The following is a 19,314-nucleotide window of genomic DNA, read 5'->3' as shown; positions in this document are numbered from 1 at the left end:
ACCAGGTTCACACTTGTTTAAGGTGAATGCTTCCTTCCTGGACCAAGTCCTCCATTTACATTCTTGCGGCACTTCGGGGAAAGGTCGGGGTTTCTTCCTGAGGCTTTTGGGCCTTCATTGTTTTCACATGCCTATGAGACACAGTTTGAGGTGGTACGTTTTGCTCCAGACACCATAAAAAAGAATTATAAATTATGGTAACTGCCATCATGGAGATCATGCCTTAAATATGCACTAGGCTGTATATAATTAATTAAACAACATTCTCCTTCATATACAAATGGAACTCTTGAGATGAAGGCCACTTAAAAAAATGATCAAAGTTTTCAAATACTGTAAATTCAAAAAGGTTTTTAGGCTAAAATTGAAAACACTTTAAAAGTAAGAAAGCACTATGATTATCACCGATTTACTGCTGTTTTCCTTTAGGATTAAAATACAAATACTAGTGGAAACCTATTTTTCTATTTTCTATTTGGTTGTTGGTATCTTTTTTATTCATAATTTTAATTTACAATGGTAAATAAATTGTGGTTAGATTTTTTTGATTTGTTTTCAGTTTTTAGATAATCAAGATAATTTCAGTTTTTTTTTTTTTTCTTTCAAAGTTGTTTTTTTGTCCAAGGAGAGTTTATAGCTCTAGATGGGTGGTCATTTATTGCTATCAGTGATAATGGTAGAATATGAAATTAAAGACTGGGTGAACTCTTTCTTTAAAATTCTTGGAACTATGTAAGAGAAAAAGACTTTTTAAAAACATCCTCTAGGAGTTCCCGTCGTGGCGCAGTGGTTAACGAATCCGACTAGGAACCATGAGGTTGCGGGTTCGATCCCTGCCCTTGCTCAGTGGGTTAACGATCCGGCGTTGCCGTGAGCTGTGGTGTAGGTTGCAGACGCGGCTCGGATCCCTCGTTGCTGTGGCTCTGGCGTAGGCCGGTGGCTACAGCTCCGATTAGACCCCTAGCCTGGGAACCTCCATATCCGCGGGAGCGGCCCAAGAAATAGCAACAATAACAACAACAACAACAACAACAAAGACAAAAGACAAAAAAAAAAAAAAAAAATCCTCTAAATGCATATCATCACATTACTCCCACTTAAGTCAGCTAAGAACACTTTCATAATTTTATTTTTTTGTCCAAGATACTCTGTTTACATTAGATATAAAACTAGAAATTGAAACTTTCCTGTAGCACATTTATAGAGATAAGGGTACATGTTTTTACCTCTGGAACCTATAGACCTCAAACACACTATTCCAAAAATTAAAGTAGATGTAGGGCCCATGTTTATACAGAGGGTCTGCTCTGTACACATCTTTGACATTTTTTCTTACATATGTGTTTTTATTGAGGCAAAGTGACGTTAATCATGTATCCATGTTTATAGTTTAGAGTTGTAGTTGTGGATTTAACACTTAATGCAAACGTTACAGGTGATACAACTATTGTCATGATTTTTACTTCATTTCAAACTTACCTCTTAATTAGGTACTGTGAGGACTAAGACACAGCCCAACTCTTAAATTCCTGCTGGTACAATGAGAGGGATGGATTTGTCAATCAATGACCACAGTTCTCTCTCTCTCTCTCTCTCTTTTTTTTTTTTTTGGCCTTTTTTTTTAGGGTCACACCTGTGGTATATAGAGGTTCCCAGGCTAGGGGTTGAATCAGAGCTGTAGCTTCTGGCCTACACCACAGCCAAAGCAACGCCAGATCCGAGCCGCTTCTGTGACCTACATCACAGCTCATGGCAATGCCAGATCCTTAACCCACTGAGAGAGGCCAGGGATCAAACCTGCATTTTCATGGATGCTAGTCAGTTTCATTTCCACTGAGCCACGATGGGAACCTCAATAACCACAATTCTCCTAAAGCTCTGATGGTCCACTGGGAGAGATGGACTCATGAATCAATAACCACAATTCAGTATGACATTAAGCAAGAAAAGATTCACCTTGAATAGAGATAGAGCAGAAGGACAAGGGCATTTTTCCCATCATGGGACATATGAGTTAGAATTTGAAGGGGAAGCAGTGGTAGAAATGAGTTGGAGCAGTAAGGAGTGGGTCATGATGGAACACCTTAACTGCAAGTTTATGTAGCTTTTACTTTCTCTTCTGTGGTCGATTTCAGGCTATTAAAGAGCAGAAAAAATACAATCATATCTGCATTTTAATAATATCTTGAGTAGTGTGGTAGATGATTGAACAGAGTTTTGTCTAACTTACAGGGGTGCTTAGAAGCTGCAGAAATGGGTGTTGGAGAATGATGAAGACCTTGATAATATAGTGAAAATAGGTTTGTAGGGAAACAGACATTGACAATATTTAGAAAGTACAATCAACAGGACCCTGCGATAGCATGGAAAGGGTTAAGAAGAAAGAACTATATGGGATTATATACACTTTTTTGGTTGTGATTGCTGGGAGTATTATGGTGCCACTCACTGAAATTCGGACTGTGTGAGAAAAAGCAAGCTAATGACATCAGTGTTGCTGTGTGGCCTTCCAGGTACCATGGGAAAGCTTCATCCAAGAGGCTAGTGCTTTGAGAAGATGGGGTTTCGAAAAGTATCCCAGGGAGGCGGTAGTTTAAGTTAGTTCAGGATGCTGAGTGCATCGTTAATGCTTTTCTTGAAAGGAGATTTGACTTTGTAGGAGCATATCAAATGAATTAAATTGTAATTAAAAATTATTTGCTGCAATAAATTTCAAACTAAGTAGTTCTACCAGAAAATAAGTATTATCCAAGACCCTTTGAGAAATGATCACATTGGGTCTTCTTATAAATCCTGCAATCCATCTAATTATTGATATAAATGTTGAAATATTTTAAGACTTATACCAAACTAAAAGGTCACTATAGTGATTTTAATTATTTTATTTGAAAATAAGAGACTTGAAACTAGAAACAAAACAAACAAATAAATAAATGGACAAATACCTCTTTGAGGCACTGGGAGCCTAATCTTTAATATTTATTTAATATATTTATATATTTAATATTTCAATATATTATTTAATGCTTTAATTATTCTTCTAGAGTTGGTATAGTATTTTTCAATGATTTGAATGGCATTCCTTTTATTCTTACTGGAGAAAAAATACAATGTAAACATTTTCTAACTACACTAGGTAGTTGGTTTTTCTTTTTTTAAAAAATTGTTCAGTAGTTCCCCGGTGGCTCAGTGGGTTAAGGATCTGGTATTGTCACTGCAGCAGCCTGGGTCACTGTTGTGGCATTGGTTCGATCCCTGGCCCAGGAACTTCTCCATGCCATGGGTGCAACCGAAAAAAATTTTGGTACAAAATAATATTTTGAAATGCTTACTAAAAATGCAACCCCTGCTGTTTAATAAATGAGGGAAGCAGAAACCTGAGGATGGGGGTCAGGTCCTTTTGCCCTTACCCAGGCGCTGGTCATGTGACCATAAATGCATTGCCCCAGGACCCAACAGAACACCTGGTAGGGCAGCATTTGGTAAATATTGTGAATGAAAAAAAAAAATCATAAGCTAAGTACTTTCTAATATATGTATTTGAGAATGATTTTCTTTTTCCATTGAAAATGATTTATCTTGTGCTTGAATCTGCTTTGTTCTCTCATTTTCATTGACTTTTTGCTGGTGGCCTCTTAGACTCAGAATTTTGGGAGAAAAGTAGTCACCTGATGGGCAGAGGATCCTAACTCCCTAAAACTGGTTCCTGTCAACTTGAAACAGAATTTTTGGTCTCTAGCTCTCAAAGTTGGAGAAGGTTCAAGAAATCACTTAGAATACATCTTTACAACTTACATGAGTGCTACTTATTGCTGTTGTTAGGCCTGGCAGCAGACGTATGGGGCCCCTTTTCCTAACTTAGCGGGACCCTGTGGTTCACCAGTGGCAGAGCCACACCGCAGCTCCTGGCTGACTGCCCTCCCTTCTGCAGGACAGTGGGGTGGCAGGTGCTGAGCTGTATCAGGCCTGGGCAGGACCAGGCAAACAGGAGCCTTCACGGCCAATCACCTGTGAGCAAGAACAGGCAGCTGGGTATGCTTCCTCCTCTCAGAGAACCTCAGCCTGCCTCTCTCCTTGCCCTTTTAAATTACTTCTCTCAGAAAATCGGTATTGGTTTTTATTCTCCTCGATAAAGCCAGGCGTATCTTCTGCCCTTCAGGCTTCGTTTCCCGCCTTCAAGCAAGAAACTGCCAAGCAGCTGTTTCCATTATCAATACACTAATCGTATTCATCTTGGAGGGAAGCCTAAATTAGAACTGAATTTTTCTGTATTATCGCAGAGATGCAGTTAAACTGGTGCCTCCCAGGGCTCCACTTTCAAGTTTCCCCTGTTAAAGAGACAGCAGTTCCCAGGCAGCTCTTTATCTCAAAGCCTCCACGCTCAGAGCCTTTTGTGAGCTGTAGCCCTGGCCTGGACCTGATGTGGTCTGGTGTTTGTGCTTTGCAGTCACAGGTGCCTACCCTCTGCTGATGTACAATGCGTTTGCTAATGGGTAGGGTGTGGACTGAGCAGAGCTGGTCGATGGGTGCAGGTGTTTGAGTGGTTCTGCTGTGAGTCAGGTCTGAGTTGGGTGTTTGTCTTCTCATCTCTAATCCTTACAGACACTAGTGGTCAAAGCTGACGTTACCCAGGAAATGCAACGACTAAACATCACAGGTGGGATTTGAACCCAAGTCTTTCAGATTCCAAAAGCTACATCATTTCCATTATACTATGCCTGTACATTATTCCTGTCTACTGCAATGACTTATTCTGGGGGAAAAAAAAGGGCTTTCTTGAATTTTAAAAATAGCAACATTATCAAAATTTTGGAGGCTATATTTGGTGCTCTGGTATAAAATTTGAGGTATTTTGTAAATCTTAGAAATGCTTACCTATGGCCAAAAAATGCATAGGAAACCATGACTCATTTTGATTTTTTTCATTCGTGTTTATTTGCTTCTATGAAATGGTCAAGCTTCTAGATGGGATGATAATTGTGCAGTGTTTTCAGAAATTTAAATATGTTTTTAAAATCATTTTAAATAACAAGTCATATGGTTTGATATATACAAAATATGTATATAGATGGATGCATATATAAGTTATAGCCTTTATTGCAGCTATATTCTAATTTATTAGGTTATGAATCCACATAGTTCATAAAGCCAAAATCTGCCAAATCGCTAGGCATGTTGTAAACTGAGGTCTCTCCTGTTTGCTCCTGATCTTCTTATGGGATTTTGTTGCATAGAGCATAGAGGTTTCACAGTCAGAATCTTCAGTTTAGACAAGGATCTCCCCAATCCCAGGATTTTCTGGTGTCGTGACCCTGGACAGGCAACAGGATTCACTGAGGTTTAGCTTCCTCTGTAAACAAGGATAAGAATAGACCCTCCACCCAGCTTGCCTGAAGGAATAAATGGAACACTTGACAGAAAAGATTTACCCTTGAGCCAGGTACTATCAGGCATCCATTAAAAAAAGGAGCCTTCCTGGATAGAAACACATTTGCATTGGTGAGTATCTCCCCCGGAAGTACTTGTTGACAAGCTTTCAAGCAGAGATTTTACAAAGGTCTGGTTAACCTCAGTAATATTTAAGAAACAAAGCTGGGAATAGCTTTCGCTTGTTTCTCAAACTGAGACACCAGGAAACATTTTCTGTAAAGGGCCAGGTAGTCCATACTTTAGTCTTCATGAGTCATCGACGTTCACTGTTACATATTCTTCATTTAAAGGTGTTTCACAATCCTTTCAAAATGTAAAAGGCAATTTTAGCTGGCAAGCTGTAACAGAAACTAGCCGCAGGCCTGTTCTGCTGTGCGGGACCACAGTCTACTGACCTCTGACCTAAATATGTGCCAGGATCAGACCATAACGCAAGTGAAATTCAGCCAATATCAGTTATTTCCTATAGTTTGCAAATTATATCTCAAACATATCATGGAAGATGTATAATTTTCCTCTATCCTGTACTAAAATCCAGCACATTTATTTACCACATTAGATAATGCATTTTCTCTGTCCATGCTTGGTGTGCCCTGGGGATCAGAAAGCTCCGTGTTTTCCATCAGTGTCTGGAAGGTGGTTAATAATCAAAGCAGTAGTGGGTGGAGAGGTACAGGAAGGGTGATTTTGTATAATAGCAGTAGTGATATGAAGCCCTTGACCTAGAGTATACCAAATCATCATTTTTTTTTTTTCTAACAGAATCCAGATTCCTATCCATAAAAGTAGCTGGTAGAGGAGACCCCACTGTGGTGGAGCAGGTTAATGATGCGACCTTGTCTCTGTGGCAACTGGGGTCGCTGCAGAGGTTCAGGTTCGATTCCTGGTCCATCGTAATGGGTTAAGGATCTGGCATTGCCACATGTGAGGCCAAAAAGAAAAAGAAAAAAACAAGAAAGAGTAGCTAGTAGAGCTGAACTGTGTGTAGTGCAGTAAGGAAATCCCTACAGGAAGGGATCACCTTTTAATGCCTAATTAGAGGAAGGAGCCTGATGCGGAGTTCTCTCTGACATGGAGTTCTCACGTTTCAAAGGAGCCTGGGGAGGGCCACTTGTTTCCCTGCTCCTCTGGGGCCTCACTGGGGAAGAGGAGGACCATCCGTCAGCCAGGCCAGGGAGGGAAGAGTCAACACAGGACCTTCAGGCCAGCATGTGTGACTTGAAGTGAAGCTTCTGTCAGTGACAAGTGAAGAGCGGGGAAGATGTGAGGTTTAAGGCATAGGTGGAATCTTTCATCCAAGAGCCACGGTGGTGGTAAGCTCTTCTTGGGAGGTGGGCAATTTGGAAAGCCAGGCCCTGGCAAGGAGGACATGAGCCAGGCAAGTGACAAGGGGGTAGAGTGGCTGTGCAGTGGGGCAGAGATGAGGTGCAGGGGACCCAAGCCACTGACTTTGGAAAATTCAAGTACAGATGGCTGAGACATCCAAGGCAAGTCAACAGCCTCGAAAAAGGGCCAGTAAGTGCTGGGACGTCACAGGGCAGCACCTAGGAGGGTGTCAGAGGGACCTTCAAGGGAGAAGTTGTGATGGGCTCCGAGCTTGGAAGGCAAGGGCAGGGTGTTCTCATCGACATAAACACACCCGAGAAGGCAGATGTGCCCTTTGGCATGGCGTGTCCCCTGCCTGCAGTATGCTTGATCAGTGTGCAGGACTGTTACCCAACCTTTCCATTGCTTCCCATCAACTCCCTGAGCTCATCTGCCTCTGGAGGACTGGGGTGCCCTCCCCTGGGTCCCATAGCACCCCCTTGGGCCACACTTACACTTCCTTCTGTCCTGTGTGTCTGCCATCTTCTCCAGGACCAGCGGTCTTCCACCCTGCAAGTTCACAAGAACCCTCTGGAGGATTACTGAATGAGTAGACCCCTAACTAATCCCCTACCCCCAAGCTCTTTCAGCAGGTCCCAAGGAGCTAGAATCTGCAGTTTGCCAAGCACCCCAGGTACACTTGGGGCAGGTGCCTGCAGAGCATGTGTTAAAAAAAATCCCCATTCTTCAAGAGGGAGATTTTGTCTAATTTGTGAATCCCAGCATCTGACCTGGTGCCTGGACCATACTTGTCAACAATTCGACCTTATGAATATGGCTGCACTCTCTCATCAACTGCCTTCCTTAACAACATTTCTAACATAAATGGTGTCAAAGAAAGATGGCTTGAAATTAGGCCAGCGGAGATGCCAACTTCAGCTTTCAAATGCAATAGCACTAGTGTTACAGAAATAGTCTCCAAAATCAGAACGGGCCTGTGCACAGGGCACAGACCTGGAGAGCCCTGAGATTAAGTGTGTGACCCCAGGCACTATAAAATTCAGGGGTGTCTGACTGCTCCATGGTTTATGGGCTGAACTGTGCCTCCCTCAAAAAGCTCTGTTGAAGTCCTAATCCCTAGGACCCCAGAAGGTGACTGTATGTGGATGAAGGGCCTTTACAGAGGTTACCAGGTTAAAGAGGTCATTAAGGTGGACCCCCCTCCAAAGTAACAGCTGTGGTGGTAAGAGGAGGAAACTGGGACCCGGAAGGCAAAAGGCATACAGACATGGGGTGAAGACCATCACCAAGCTAAGGACAGAGGGCTGGAACAATCTTCTCAAGCCCCTTTGAAGGACCCCCCTGCCAACACCTTGATCTCTAGCTTCTGGCCTTGAGAACATGAGACCACGATTCGCTGCTGTTCCAGGTCCCAGGTGTGGGCTCTGCTGTAGGCCCCTCTCTGCTCTGGAAGGTATCTCACCCCTTTCCCTCTCAGCACTGTGGGCCTCAGCCCCCAGCTCTGCAAGTTTCCCCAGGAACTGAGTCCTATCAACCCACCCTCTATGCCCTTTTTTATAATCTTAAAAATAAGCAACAGAGCTGGTGCTCAGCTCAGCTTTCCAGCAGGTTGTGGTGAGGAATGGGATTCTGTGCATTGAAGCTGCACAGGCTTTTGCTACAAGTACAAGTAAAAGGTCAGATTTCTGGCATCCCTTCTCTGCCACATCTGCCTTTCTGATCCCAGTCAAAACTAAGACACTGTTCCCATGAGATACAGACATGAAACATCTGAGGCTGTTTCAATAAGTTTGCAACTTAGGCTGAAAAAATCCTGGGCATGCATGCACATAAATACCCACTCCCAAGAACTGAATTTTCTAAAGCATTTTGACTGTGGCAAAGAAGGTTCAGTGACCACTTTCTAGTCCATGTTAATGTATTTTTCCTTAAAAGAACAAACTCTTGGCATATCCATTTATCCTGTGACTGTGTTTTCTAAAGTTGAGGCTTGTTCTTAGCTCTGCTTTTCAGACAGTTATAATTAACTGTCAAAATCTCTATTGTTGGTTTTATTGCAGGGTGTTTGTTTTGTGGATTAGTTTGATATAGTCTTTGGTTCCATATTCCTAGTTTGGTGAGATTAATAAAGGACATCATTAAATTTGACTCCACCATGTAAAACCTTGAAAACAAACCTTTTCACCCCTACTGTTTGGATTTGCACAGACATGGCCTCAAGAAAATTGATCTTAGTTGTGCAGACTTCAAATTGCAAAGGATTGATCTTAGACACACTGGAATTTTGACTCTGGGTGGTTCACTCCCTCTGCAAGTTTCCAGTGATTATTTTATTTTAACAATAATTGCTAAGAGCATGGGATATGGAATGCTTCGTCTTGAGAATAGTGTGCTAGGCCTATTTTTTGTTAATCAGTGAAGCATACATGAGCACTTCATTTTTCGAAATAGTGACTTCCACATGTCATGTGAAGGAAATCAAAAACTATCAACTAAAGGGACACCAGGAAACCCCTGCCTTGGTCATAGCATACACAATTTCTTTCTTTCTTTCTTTCTTTCTTTCTTTCTTTCTTTCTTTCTTTCTTTCTTTCTTTCTTAGGGCTGCACTCATGGCATAAGAACATTCCCAGGCTAGGGGTCGAATCGGAACTACAGCTGCTGGCCTACGCCACAGCCACAGCAATGCCTGATCCGAGCCACGTCTATGACCTACACCACAGCTCATATTAATGCCAGATCCTTAACCTGCTGAGCAAGGCCAGGGATCAAACCTGCGTCCTCATGGATGCTAGTCAGATTTGTTTCCATTGAGTCACTATGGAAACTCCCTGGTATACACAATTTTGAGTTAGATGTTGCCTCTGTAATCAGGCATGTTTGACAATCAAATTATAAATACGTGAAATAACATAGTTGCAGCGAGCTCCATGGAGTAGATTTAGGATGGACTGTCTGACATCATCTGCATTTGTCCCTGAAGTGTCCTTGACACATGATGGTCAATGTACACATTCATTCTCCAGAAAGATGTATCTACTCAAATGGGGAATGGGCATTCCATCCTGTTATTGTTGTTTTTAATTTTTAATTTGAATTATTGAAAAGTAATACCATTTCAGGTTGAAGATTACTGTTGTGCACATGGGTTGAGCTTTTATTTTTAGAAATTTATGTTAGAAATATATTTTACTGATCTTTAAGTAGGATACTAAATACATACATATATATGTTTATCCTAATGAACCAGCACTGTTTATCATCAGTGGGACTTGAAATGGGACAGGCCGAGCTGTCATTTCCATGACCTCAACAGTGAGGATTTCCTGGAGTTCCTGTCATGGCTCAGTGGGAATGAACCTGACTAATATCCATGAGGATGTGGGTTTGATCCCTGGCCCACTCAATGGGTCGGGAATCCAGCGTTGCTGTGAGCTGTGGTGTAGGTCGAAGACGCAGCTCAGATCCCAAGTTGCTATGGCTGTGGGATAGGCCAGCAGCTACAGCTCCGATTTGACCCCTAGCCTGGGTACTTACATATGCCTCAGGTGCAGCCCTAAAAAGACAAAAAAAAAAAAAAAAAAAAAAAAAAAAGCAAAAACCAAAAAAACAGTGAGGATTTCTTGTTGTGAGTCTTGAAACTCCTGAAGAGTCCATAAGGGTCTTACAGTTTTCTATAAAAAGAAAGTAAGCATTATAGTGGGCGGCAAAGTGAGAGACTTTTGAAGTTCATGGAGTTGGAAAGAAAAGAACAAATTAGTTAAAGAGATTTTCACATTTTTAAGAAAAGGCAAAAAGAGGCGCACACCAGAGGGAGTGAATCAGGAAGACACACGTAGCAGGTTTGGATCTTGAGGCCGGAGATTTTGCAAATTGTAAAAAAATGGAGAAATTAGTGACAGAAGGTCATGAGACTTTCTTTCTGGATGTATACAGGGGAAAATGGAAGTCGCAACATATTTTATGTTATTTATTACAGTGAAATTGCCTCATTTTCTTAGTTCTGTCTTCATTCTTAACAACTTTTTATAGTTGCAACATGTGTGTTATTTCTTTTAATTTTCTGTGGTGTTAATTTTTTTTTTCTCAGTAAAATGCAGCCAAAATTTCAGTCAGCAGTTTTGAGAAGTTATTAGACCCTAAAGTTCATTTTGTAAAAACACATTTAATGGTCCACCTTTCCACTTAGTAACCTGATCTTCTCTCTGGCTCCCTGTCTCTCCAAAGCCCACGATGTGTCCATTGGCATTGTGCTCAGTCTGCCTCTTCCTTGGGCCTCGCGGCCAGCACCATGTTCCAGGGCTTTTCCTGTTCTTATGTTGCAGGCAGCAAGGCTGAGCTGAGACAGGTTAAGTAACTGTCCCTGCTCAGAGCCAGTGTATGTGATGGTTTGATGGGTTTACAGAGCAGAGCCCTGTCCACCACCCAGTTAGATAACATAGACCTTGAGATTCGGGCCCTGGAACATTGGTGACAACCAAGTCCCCGCAGGATGATCCATCTCTGAGAGACAGTGACCAGAGGCAGCTGAGTCAGGGCTAGTATGTCACACACATAAATGTCCCCTACTTTCCTCCAGCTTCTGTCCCCAGGCTCTTGCTTTTTACTGAATGAAACTTTGATATTCCTAAGAAACACCTTCTTTTTTGTTTTAACACTTGCCCCGTGCCTTCCTACGACTTCCTGGACTCGCCAAAGCAGAGGGGTGGGATTCAGCCACTGTTTACAGCCTTGCTTAGGCAGCGGGTTTGCCCCCAAGTATACATTTAAGTGGCCGCGTTGGCTGGGTCAGAGCCCGCGCTCAGCATCAGTCCTTCCACAGCCTGCTGGTCTCTTCCTTTCCATAGCTCTTCTGTTCTTTTCAGATGATCAAATGTTTGTTTGGTTTGGTGTTTCTCCTTCCTTTGGTGATGACATGCTAAAGAAGTTTAGAACAGCTAAAGGTGCTTCTCGGCTGAGTCCTGTTTTCCTGCATTTTCTGTTTCAGAACCGCCTGTGTGTTTGCATTGCCCACCTGTTTGTGTTAATGTCTGAACATATGAGCCATTCCTTCCCTCTGTCTGCCTGCATTTTCAGAAGCACTCTCCTTTAGCCCTCCAGACAAATGGGAGGCTGTTTCTCATGCTGGTAAATGCTCTTTTTAAAGTGTCTGACATCACATCTGTCCCCATAAAATAAAAACAGTGTGACTTGCGAAGTCCTGCTGGCCTAGAGGTGATTCCAGCCCTTTACCTTCTCTCTGACTATTATTTCCTGCCTCAGCCTCAGCCCAGTATTAACAGTGTGTTGGATGCTGGTTCAGCATCACCTAAGATGTTGCTTAGCGTTTGGGAAATTAGAGAAGACAATGGAAATAAAAAGCAGGGGGAAGGAAGGTCCAGTGATGCTCAAATTCCACGTGGCCTTTGTATTTTCAGAATCGTATTTTGAAAATGTCTTTCTAGCCTATTTATTTGCCCATCTATTTATTGATGTTGATTGGGCATTGGAAATGGAAAGATGTAAATACCCTGAGTATAGCAGATGACATCTTGGGACAATACAGGACAGTAGCTGAGATGCCTCCTTGGCCTCAGATACCCTGAGATAGGCCCCCAGACATAGCTGTTTACTAGTTGTAAGAATTTGGGCAAATTGCATGACATTTCTAGTGCTTATTTTCCCTACGGTTCTCCAGAGAAGCAAAACCAATAGGATATATGTAGCCATAACATATTCAGTGCCACTTTTACTGCAGGTGCTTACTAGACCTATGATGAAAATGTCACCTTGTGTCTGCTTGAGTGCTTCATGGAATGCCTGCATCTTAAAGATGTCAGCCAAATAAAAACTCAGTTTTACTCATGGGATCTAAAATGGCAGAACTGGACCCTTGTACAAAGTTAAACACTGTTAACTGCTATGCAAACATTTACCTATGGTTTTAAAATGTTTGTTGTCCAAAGTAATTTTATGTTGACATTTAAGAATAAATAATGGCATCTGGGAATCAGAAAACATGCTTGCTGCTGTAGCATGCTTGGCTAACACCACACACATTCAGCACATTCAGAACATTGTAAGAAGGAGCTAGGCTTCCCCTGCACATCCACCAGCCATCCTCATGCTGTGATGGTTTAGAGAACACGCTGTACCAGGCAGAGGGAGGAAGTGGATGATAGGAAGACACATATGCTTCCCTTGTGATGAGGAGACTTGGGGTAGAGTTAGGAGCATTTCGAGGCAAGACTGTGGAGACAACCTACTTGAGCTTCTTCATCTTACATATGAAAATACTTTAATAATTAATACTAAAATATTAATATAATGTTAAGATATTGGCTGAACTTAAAAGCAAGAATTCATGGCTGCAGGAACCATTGGTATCAGTATTCACACTGACTCAGGATTTGCATCAGCAGGGAGCCTTGTACTATAACACAGATGCTACCTCAGGCTCTTAGGGGATCTTCTTCATGTGTAATAGAAGTGTGACTCTGGCCAGTTATGCTGAACACCTACCATGTTCAGGAAATATTGACATTAAGTGAGTAATTCACTCTATTTCATATCAACTGTGTAACTGAGGTCCTGCTCAAAATGGGAAAAAACAAAAATTTTGTGCCTGTATACCTGAGGAATATTTTCCACTATTTATGTTAGAATTAAATTATTGTCAGTAAATTCTTATTTTAGAAAAAAGAATCACTAATGATTGAACAAAAAACTATCAACTATCTCCTTTTCCTTCCTCCTTCCTGTTCCTGCTTTGTATTTATTTCTGTGCATGTTGGATTGGAAAGGATATGAACCAATATGTCAAGTGACCTGAAATCTATTTCCATCTTTTCCAAAATTAACAAAAGGAGTTTCCAGTTAAATTCCAATTAAAAATCATATTAGGAGTTCCTGTCATGGCTCAGTGGTTAACAAACCCAAGTAGTATCCATGAGGACACAGGTTCAATCCCTGGCCTTGCTCAGTGGGTTAAGGATCCAGTGTTGCTGTGAGCTGTGGTGTAGGTTGCAGACATGGCCAGGTCTCACATTGCTGTGGCTGTGGTGTCGGCAGGCAGCTACAGCTCTGGTTTGACCCCTAGCCTGGGAACCTCCACATGCCACGGGTTCGGCCCTAAAAAGCAAAGAAAAAAAATTAATAAAATATAACCCTACAAATTTCACAAGATCTATCAATTTTATCATGAGAAAGTTAATTCTGTTTTCTAAGTATCAATGTAATCAATTTTCTTCCTAAGTCATAGTAAATCCTTTTTTTTCTCCTTTGGGTACTTTCCAAAAGGCAATATCAATAATGTTTTTCTTGGACGTAATTAAATAGAATCATAGGATTCTAAACTTGGAAAGTACTCCCAAAAATCTCTACCCCAATGATCTTTGGTTGTAGATAGTGTATTGGTTGTGATATATTTATTAGGATTTGAATTTGGTTCCATTGCTTATTAACTGTGTGAATTTAAGAAAATGACTTAAGTTCTTTGATTCATACTTTCCTTTTCCTAATTGGAGACCCAAGAAAATTAACTGAGAAAATGCATGTAGATTTTGTTAGACACAATACCAAACACATCATTTCATAGACATGATTATGAGAAAAATAGTCAATTTTTGCATTATGTAATTTGCATCACATAGGGCTAGATTTATGCATCTCAGTTTACCCAAATCAAAGGGACTGGAAAATGATAGCATGTGGAATGGAATCAGTGTGCTTGAAATCAATAATTTGGAAGATTTCCATTTCCCTTAGTGTTGTCTCATTAGAAACCATTCCAAAGTCTGGGTTAATTTTAATTTAAATGCATAGAAGATGGCATTTCTTAAAAACAAAAAAATTTCAGATGGAGTTCCAGACCATACATTTAGATTTATAATTTTTTCATCACAATAATACAGCTATTAAAGTATTAAAAATTAAAATATATTATTAAAGTTTATCAGCTTAAGGTGAAATATTTCCTTTGTTGTTCAAATTGTGAACTAAATAAATTAAAATTTACATAGAACAAATCTAAGTAAATACTGAAATTAAGTGTCATGATAATTCTCAAAAAACTTTAAATTGCTACCTTTTATGATATAATTTTATCTCATTTCCTCAAAAAAAAAATAACATACTTATGGAGTACTGTGATGTTTAAGATAGTGGAATGGGTGAAAATATTTATAACATGCTCTACCCTGTAAGGATTTTCTTGCCATTAGGAATATGGGTACCCATTACAGGTAAGATGTGTATGTGTAAATGGAGAAGATGGTAAATTTTGGCTATTCCAAAACATGGTGCCCAATTCTAAAATTCTTCACTGTGACAGACATCACCAATCTATCATAGAACCCTTTCTTGTTCATTCTCAGAATCATTCCTAAAAGGATGTTCTGACTTTCACTTCTATGAACATGGAGTCAATATATTTTTCTCTATTCCACCTCCTAAGTACAACCAACATCCCTAGACATTATATAGAATACATACATGAAAACTTTGAAAGATGGAGAGAAGGTGGTAGAATGGCTTGGGCACCTCAGAACCCAAAGCTTGACTCTGTGGAAATTCAGTAGGCAGCTGGTGATAACAGGGTGAATTGAGTAGATGTCAAGACCTGAGAGCCACAAGCCTAAGGCAATAGTCCATGCCAGGAACCAATGAGCTTTCTCGAGGGAAAACAAAAAACAAACACAAAAATCATCGCAAAGTGAGTGGTGAGATGTTGAAGCTTGAGCGGCAACAAAAAGAAGGAGCCATTGCAAGTGACAGAACAAGTGTTTGAAAGAAGAAAGCAGCAGAGCACTTGCAGAGACAAGAAAAATTGCTCTTTGTATGGCCTTAAATATGAAATGATAAAAGTCCCATGTGGATTTCATACTATTAAAGGAGTTTGCAACACTGGAAATTGGAGCATCTCTTCCACTTATTGAAACCACAATGTTACATCTCTCATGAGACATGTAAGAGAAATAAGCCAGCTTCCTTCTAGTTTACTCTTTACTTTTTAACAAATAGATTACAGACAGATAATACTTGAAATTTATGTTTATTTACAAAAGAACTAAGTACATAAGTGTGTGTGTAGACACATGCATGTAAAAGTAGTATTTTGTCATTTATTAAGTGCCCGCATTGTGTTAATACAGTGCTGATGGTTTTGTACCCATTATTTCACACAGTTTTCACAATTACTGAGTATTGTTAATCTGAGTGCAGTGAGACTACAGTCATTAAGTAACTCAAGTCACAGAGCTGGCAAGCACCAGAGGCAAGAACTGTTTCTGAGTCTGACTTTAAAGCCTGTGCTCTTAAACAGAAGAGACATTTCATTTGAGTATGTGATCATGGGTCTGGGTTACAGGGCAATATAATGCTATGTTAGTACAATAAAAAACAAGACAAACAAAGACACAAGAAATTTTACTCCCTTTAGCTACACCAAAAGGAAGAGAATTCTCCAGCTTTTGAAAATTACATACATTTAACTAACTGATGTTTAAAAAGCGGTCTCTGGGATATGTGTCACGTGGTTACCATGCAAAATTTCTGGAATGAATGAATAGGTGAATGAATAGTAGATTTTAGCAGAGAACTGCCTTCATCCCATAAGGCTGAATGTATGAGGCTATGAGAATTGTCCCATCTATTCTTCATTGAATCAGAAGTGTAAGAATTCCATTTTTAATAGAGTGTCAACCTCTATTTTGGGCTCTGCCAGATAGCCTGATGTTAAGACACTCCAGGGTCTAAAACCTACAGCTCACAGACAAAAAAAGATCCTCAGTTTTTGATCAGACAACATGAAGTGGGTCTTTGTAAGCCCTTGGAATCAGGGTTCACTTCTGAAATAAGCTTCCAGATTTAAGAGGAGTAGTTACAAGACTTTTCTGTTTTGACCTCCGGGTATGAATCCATGTGTGTTTGTAGAATGTCGTCTTCCCCATTTAACCTGCCAGGGAAATACCATTTCATTCGATGTTCACCCCAAATGAGAATTATAAAGAAGCAGGACCCTGGACACACTTCAGTGAGTTCAGAGAAATGAAGGTTTGTGAGAATGAATAGATGATTATTTGAGAGAAATCTTAGAGAAAATGGTGAGGAAACAAGATACTGGCAGTACTCTGAGATCTTGATCCTCAGGGACATTTACTACATTCAGTAAATTAAGTTGAACATTTTGCAGAATACTTAGCATCCTTCCCATAGATATATTGTCTTGACAAAACAATGGCTTTGGAACGCCAAAGGTTATAATTTAATTATTTTCAATACATCATTGAAAATGGTGAAGTCTGTGTCTATGTTTTTTGTTTTCCATCAGCTACAAATTTTTCTTATATATTTTTTTAGATGGTTGAAATAGCTGATGATAAATTTAAGCAAAAGAGAAATTTAGAGCTTGGATTTTCCAGAAGTTTGATTTTTTTTTTTTTTTTTGTCTTTTTCTCTTTCTAGGGCCACACCCTCAGCATATGGAGGTTCCTAGGCTAGGGGTCCAATCAGAGCTGTAGCCACTGGCCTACGCCACAGTCACAGCAACTCCAGATCCCAGCCGCATCTGTGACCTACACCACAGCTCACGACAACTCCAGATCCTTAACCCACTGAGCAAGGCCGGGGATCGATCCCGCAACTTCATGGTTCCTAGTCGGATTTGTTCCCGCTGCTCCATGATGGAACCTTCCAGAACTTTGATTTTTGTCAGCATTTGTATTTTCTTCATTCCTCTGATAATTTCCCGTTGTGTTTATTAAATTTTGATAAGGAAAAAATAGCGAAGACAAAACTAAAAACTCACACTAAACTACAGGTGGGCTAGTCTCTTATAGAGCAGAAGGTGGTCTCATTCAGAAACCAGATCTGTTCTCTGGCCCCAGGTTTTAAACAAAGTCACTGTGCTAACCCAGACACGTCTTTTTATCTTTCTGACCCTCTTCCTTTCCTATAATATTGAAAGTTTATAGTAAACTCTTTTGACCGGTCCTTCCAGCTTTCATACTAGGTGTGTATTCTCATTGCAGTCTGTGCAGGAAACATTTTAAATGATCTAAATTTAAAATCCATAGCATTTTAGATTTTGGTTAGTAAAAGAGGACCTTAATTAATTTTTTGCAGAGTTTTCCTTTGCCAAGTGCCCCTGAATTAGGTGTATATTGTTAGGAATTACTCTCATCACTTCACTTTTATGCTTTCTTTTTCTTGTATTATAGTCATTTAATTTGAGATTTATTGTCATTCTCCTCATAGATAAGTCTGGATCAATCTAGTAAATTTAAGAAGAAAGTGCTTATGTTGAATTCTCCCTCCATCTTACTCCTTTTTAAATATTACTTCCTCTTTTGCACCGCTTTCCTGCTGCCCCTCACACAAAAGCTGACCTGTGTACCCCCACAGGACTGAGGATCCTCTTCGAAGAGCTCACCTTAATCTCTCCAGTATCTTAGTTATGCAGACCCTTCTTTCTAACAAATAATTTATAAACTGATGCATTTTATGGGCTATGGATGCATCAGTGCTCTTAGCTAAAGGTCTTATTTGCTTTTTAACAGAATTTTCTGGCACTTTAAGGAAAATGAGTTGTTGATGAGTTTGGGGTAAGATGTTAGCTGGGGGAAGTTTTGCTACCTGAGGTGGGCAATTTCTTACTGATTCCTATGCAGTCTCAAAACCAAGAAGTCAACCTGGTGGTAAGTTTGTGATGGTAAAAATATATTCTATGCATTCTTTCCTGTGTTAAACGAAGTAGAATGCATGACAGCATGGCCATCTAATACAGTACATCTGTGTGATTAAACCGTGACAGCAGTCAGACATAGCTTCCAGAATAACAGATTTAAAGATACTGTTTTCTAACCAGGTTTCCATTGTTTTGCATTAACTCTTAAGATTCTTAAAAATATGAAAATAGGTATATTTATTTCATACATTAGAAGTCCAACTATCTAACTGTTTTTATAGATCTTTGAGATGAAAAACAGAAAGGAAAAGAAGGAAATGCCCTGGAGTCTTGTGAGAGTAACACTGGACTGTTTCATTTCTTTCAGCTGTGTCCTGTGGCATCCCAGAGTCCCCAGGAAATGGCTCGTTTACTGGTAATGAGTTCTCTTTGGGCAGTAAAGTGACATATGAATGTAACGAGGGCTTTAAGCTGGAAGCTGGTCAACAAGCCACAGTCGTGTGTCAAGAAGATGGATTGTGGAGTAACAGAGGGAGGCCCCCCATGTGTAAACGTAAGTGTTCTGACACCTGGCCATCTTTGCAGATTTAAGGGGGAGGCAGAACACCCTGGCGAGAACTCCAGGCTCCAGAGTGCGAGATCCGCTCCCACAGCACTCTTGTCTTGTGGCAAGATTACCACCCATTTGTTTGTTCCAAATTGAGCCACTCAACCTTTTAACATGGAGCTCTGCACTCTTGAGGGTTGATCATGTGGAACCTTGTTGGTTCCATCAATACCCAGACCATGTAATTTATATAGCAATCCTGACAGTGCTGCCATTTTCAACTTGATGTGTAGTCAAGAGGATATCAAGATGTTAAACACTCTACACAAAATATTAAAATGTAATT

General features: G+C 40.4%; 1 protein-coding gene across 1 annotated transcript in view; it reads left to right on the top strand.

Moving 5' to 3' along the window:
- Positions 1-19,314, top strand: part of CSMD1 (CUB and Sushi multiple domains 1) — a 1,882,041-nt gene that overhangs the window by 1,773,765 nt on the left and 88,962 nt on the right. Inside the window, 1 exon segment of the mRNA XM_021075826.1 lies at positions 18,789-18,974. Within this exon segment, the coding sequence (XP_020931485.1) occupies positions 18,789-18,974 (186 nt within the window).

Source organism: Sus scrofa, chromosome 15, assembly GCF_000003025.6.
Source record: "Sus scrofa isolate TJ Tabasco breed Duroc chromosome 15, Sscrofa11.1, whole genome shotgun sequence".
In the NCBI taxonomy this organism is placed as follows: Eukaryota; Metazoa; Chordata; class Mammalia; order Artiodactyla; family Suidae; genus Sus; species Sus scrofa.
Note: the sequence above shows the minus strand (reverse complement) of the source record. Positions and strands in the feature narration are given on the sequence as shown.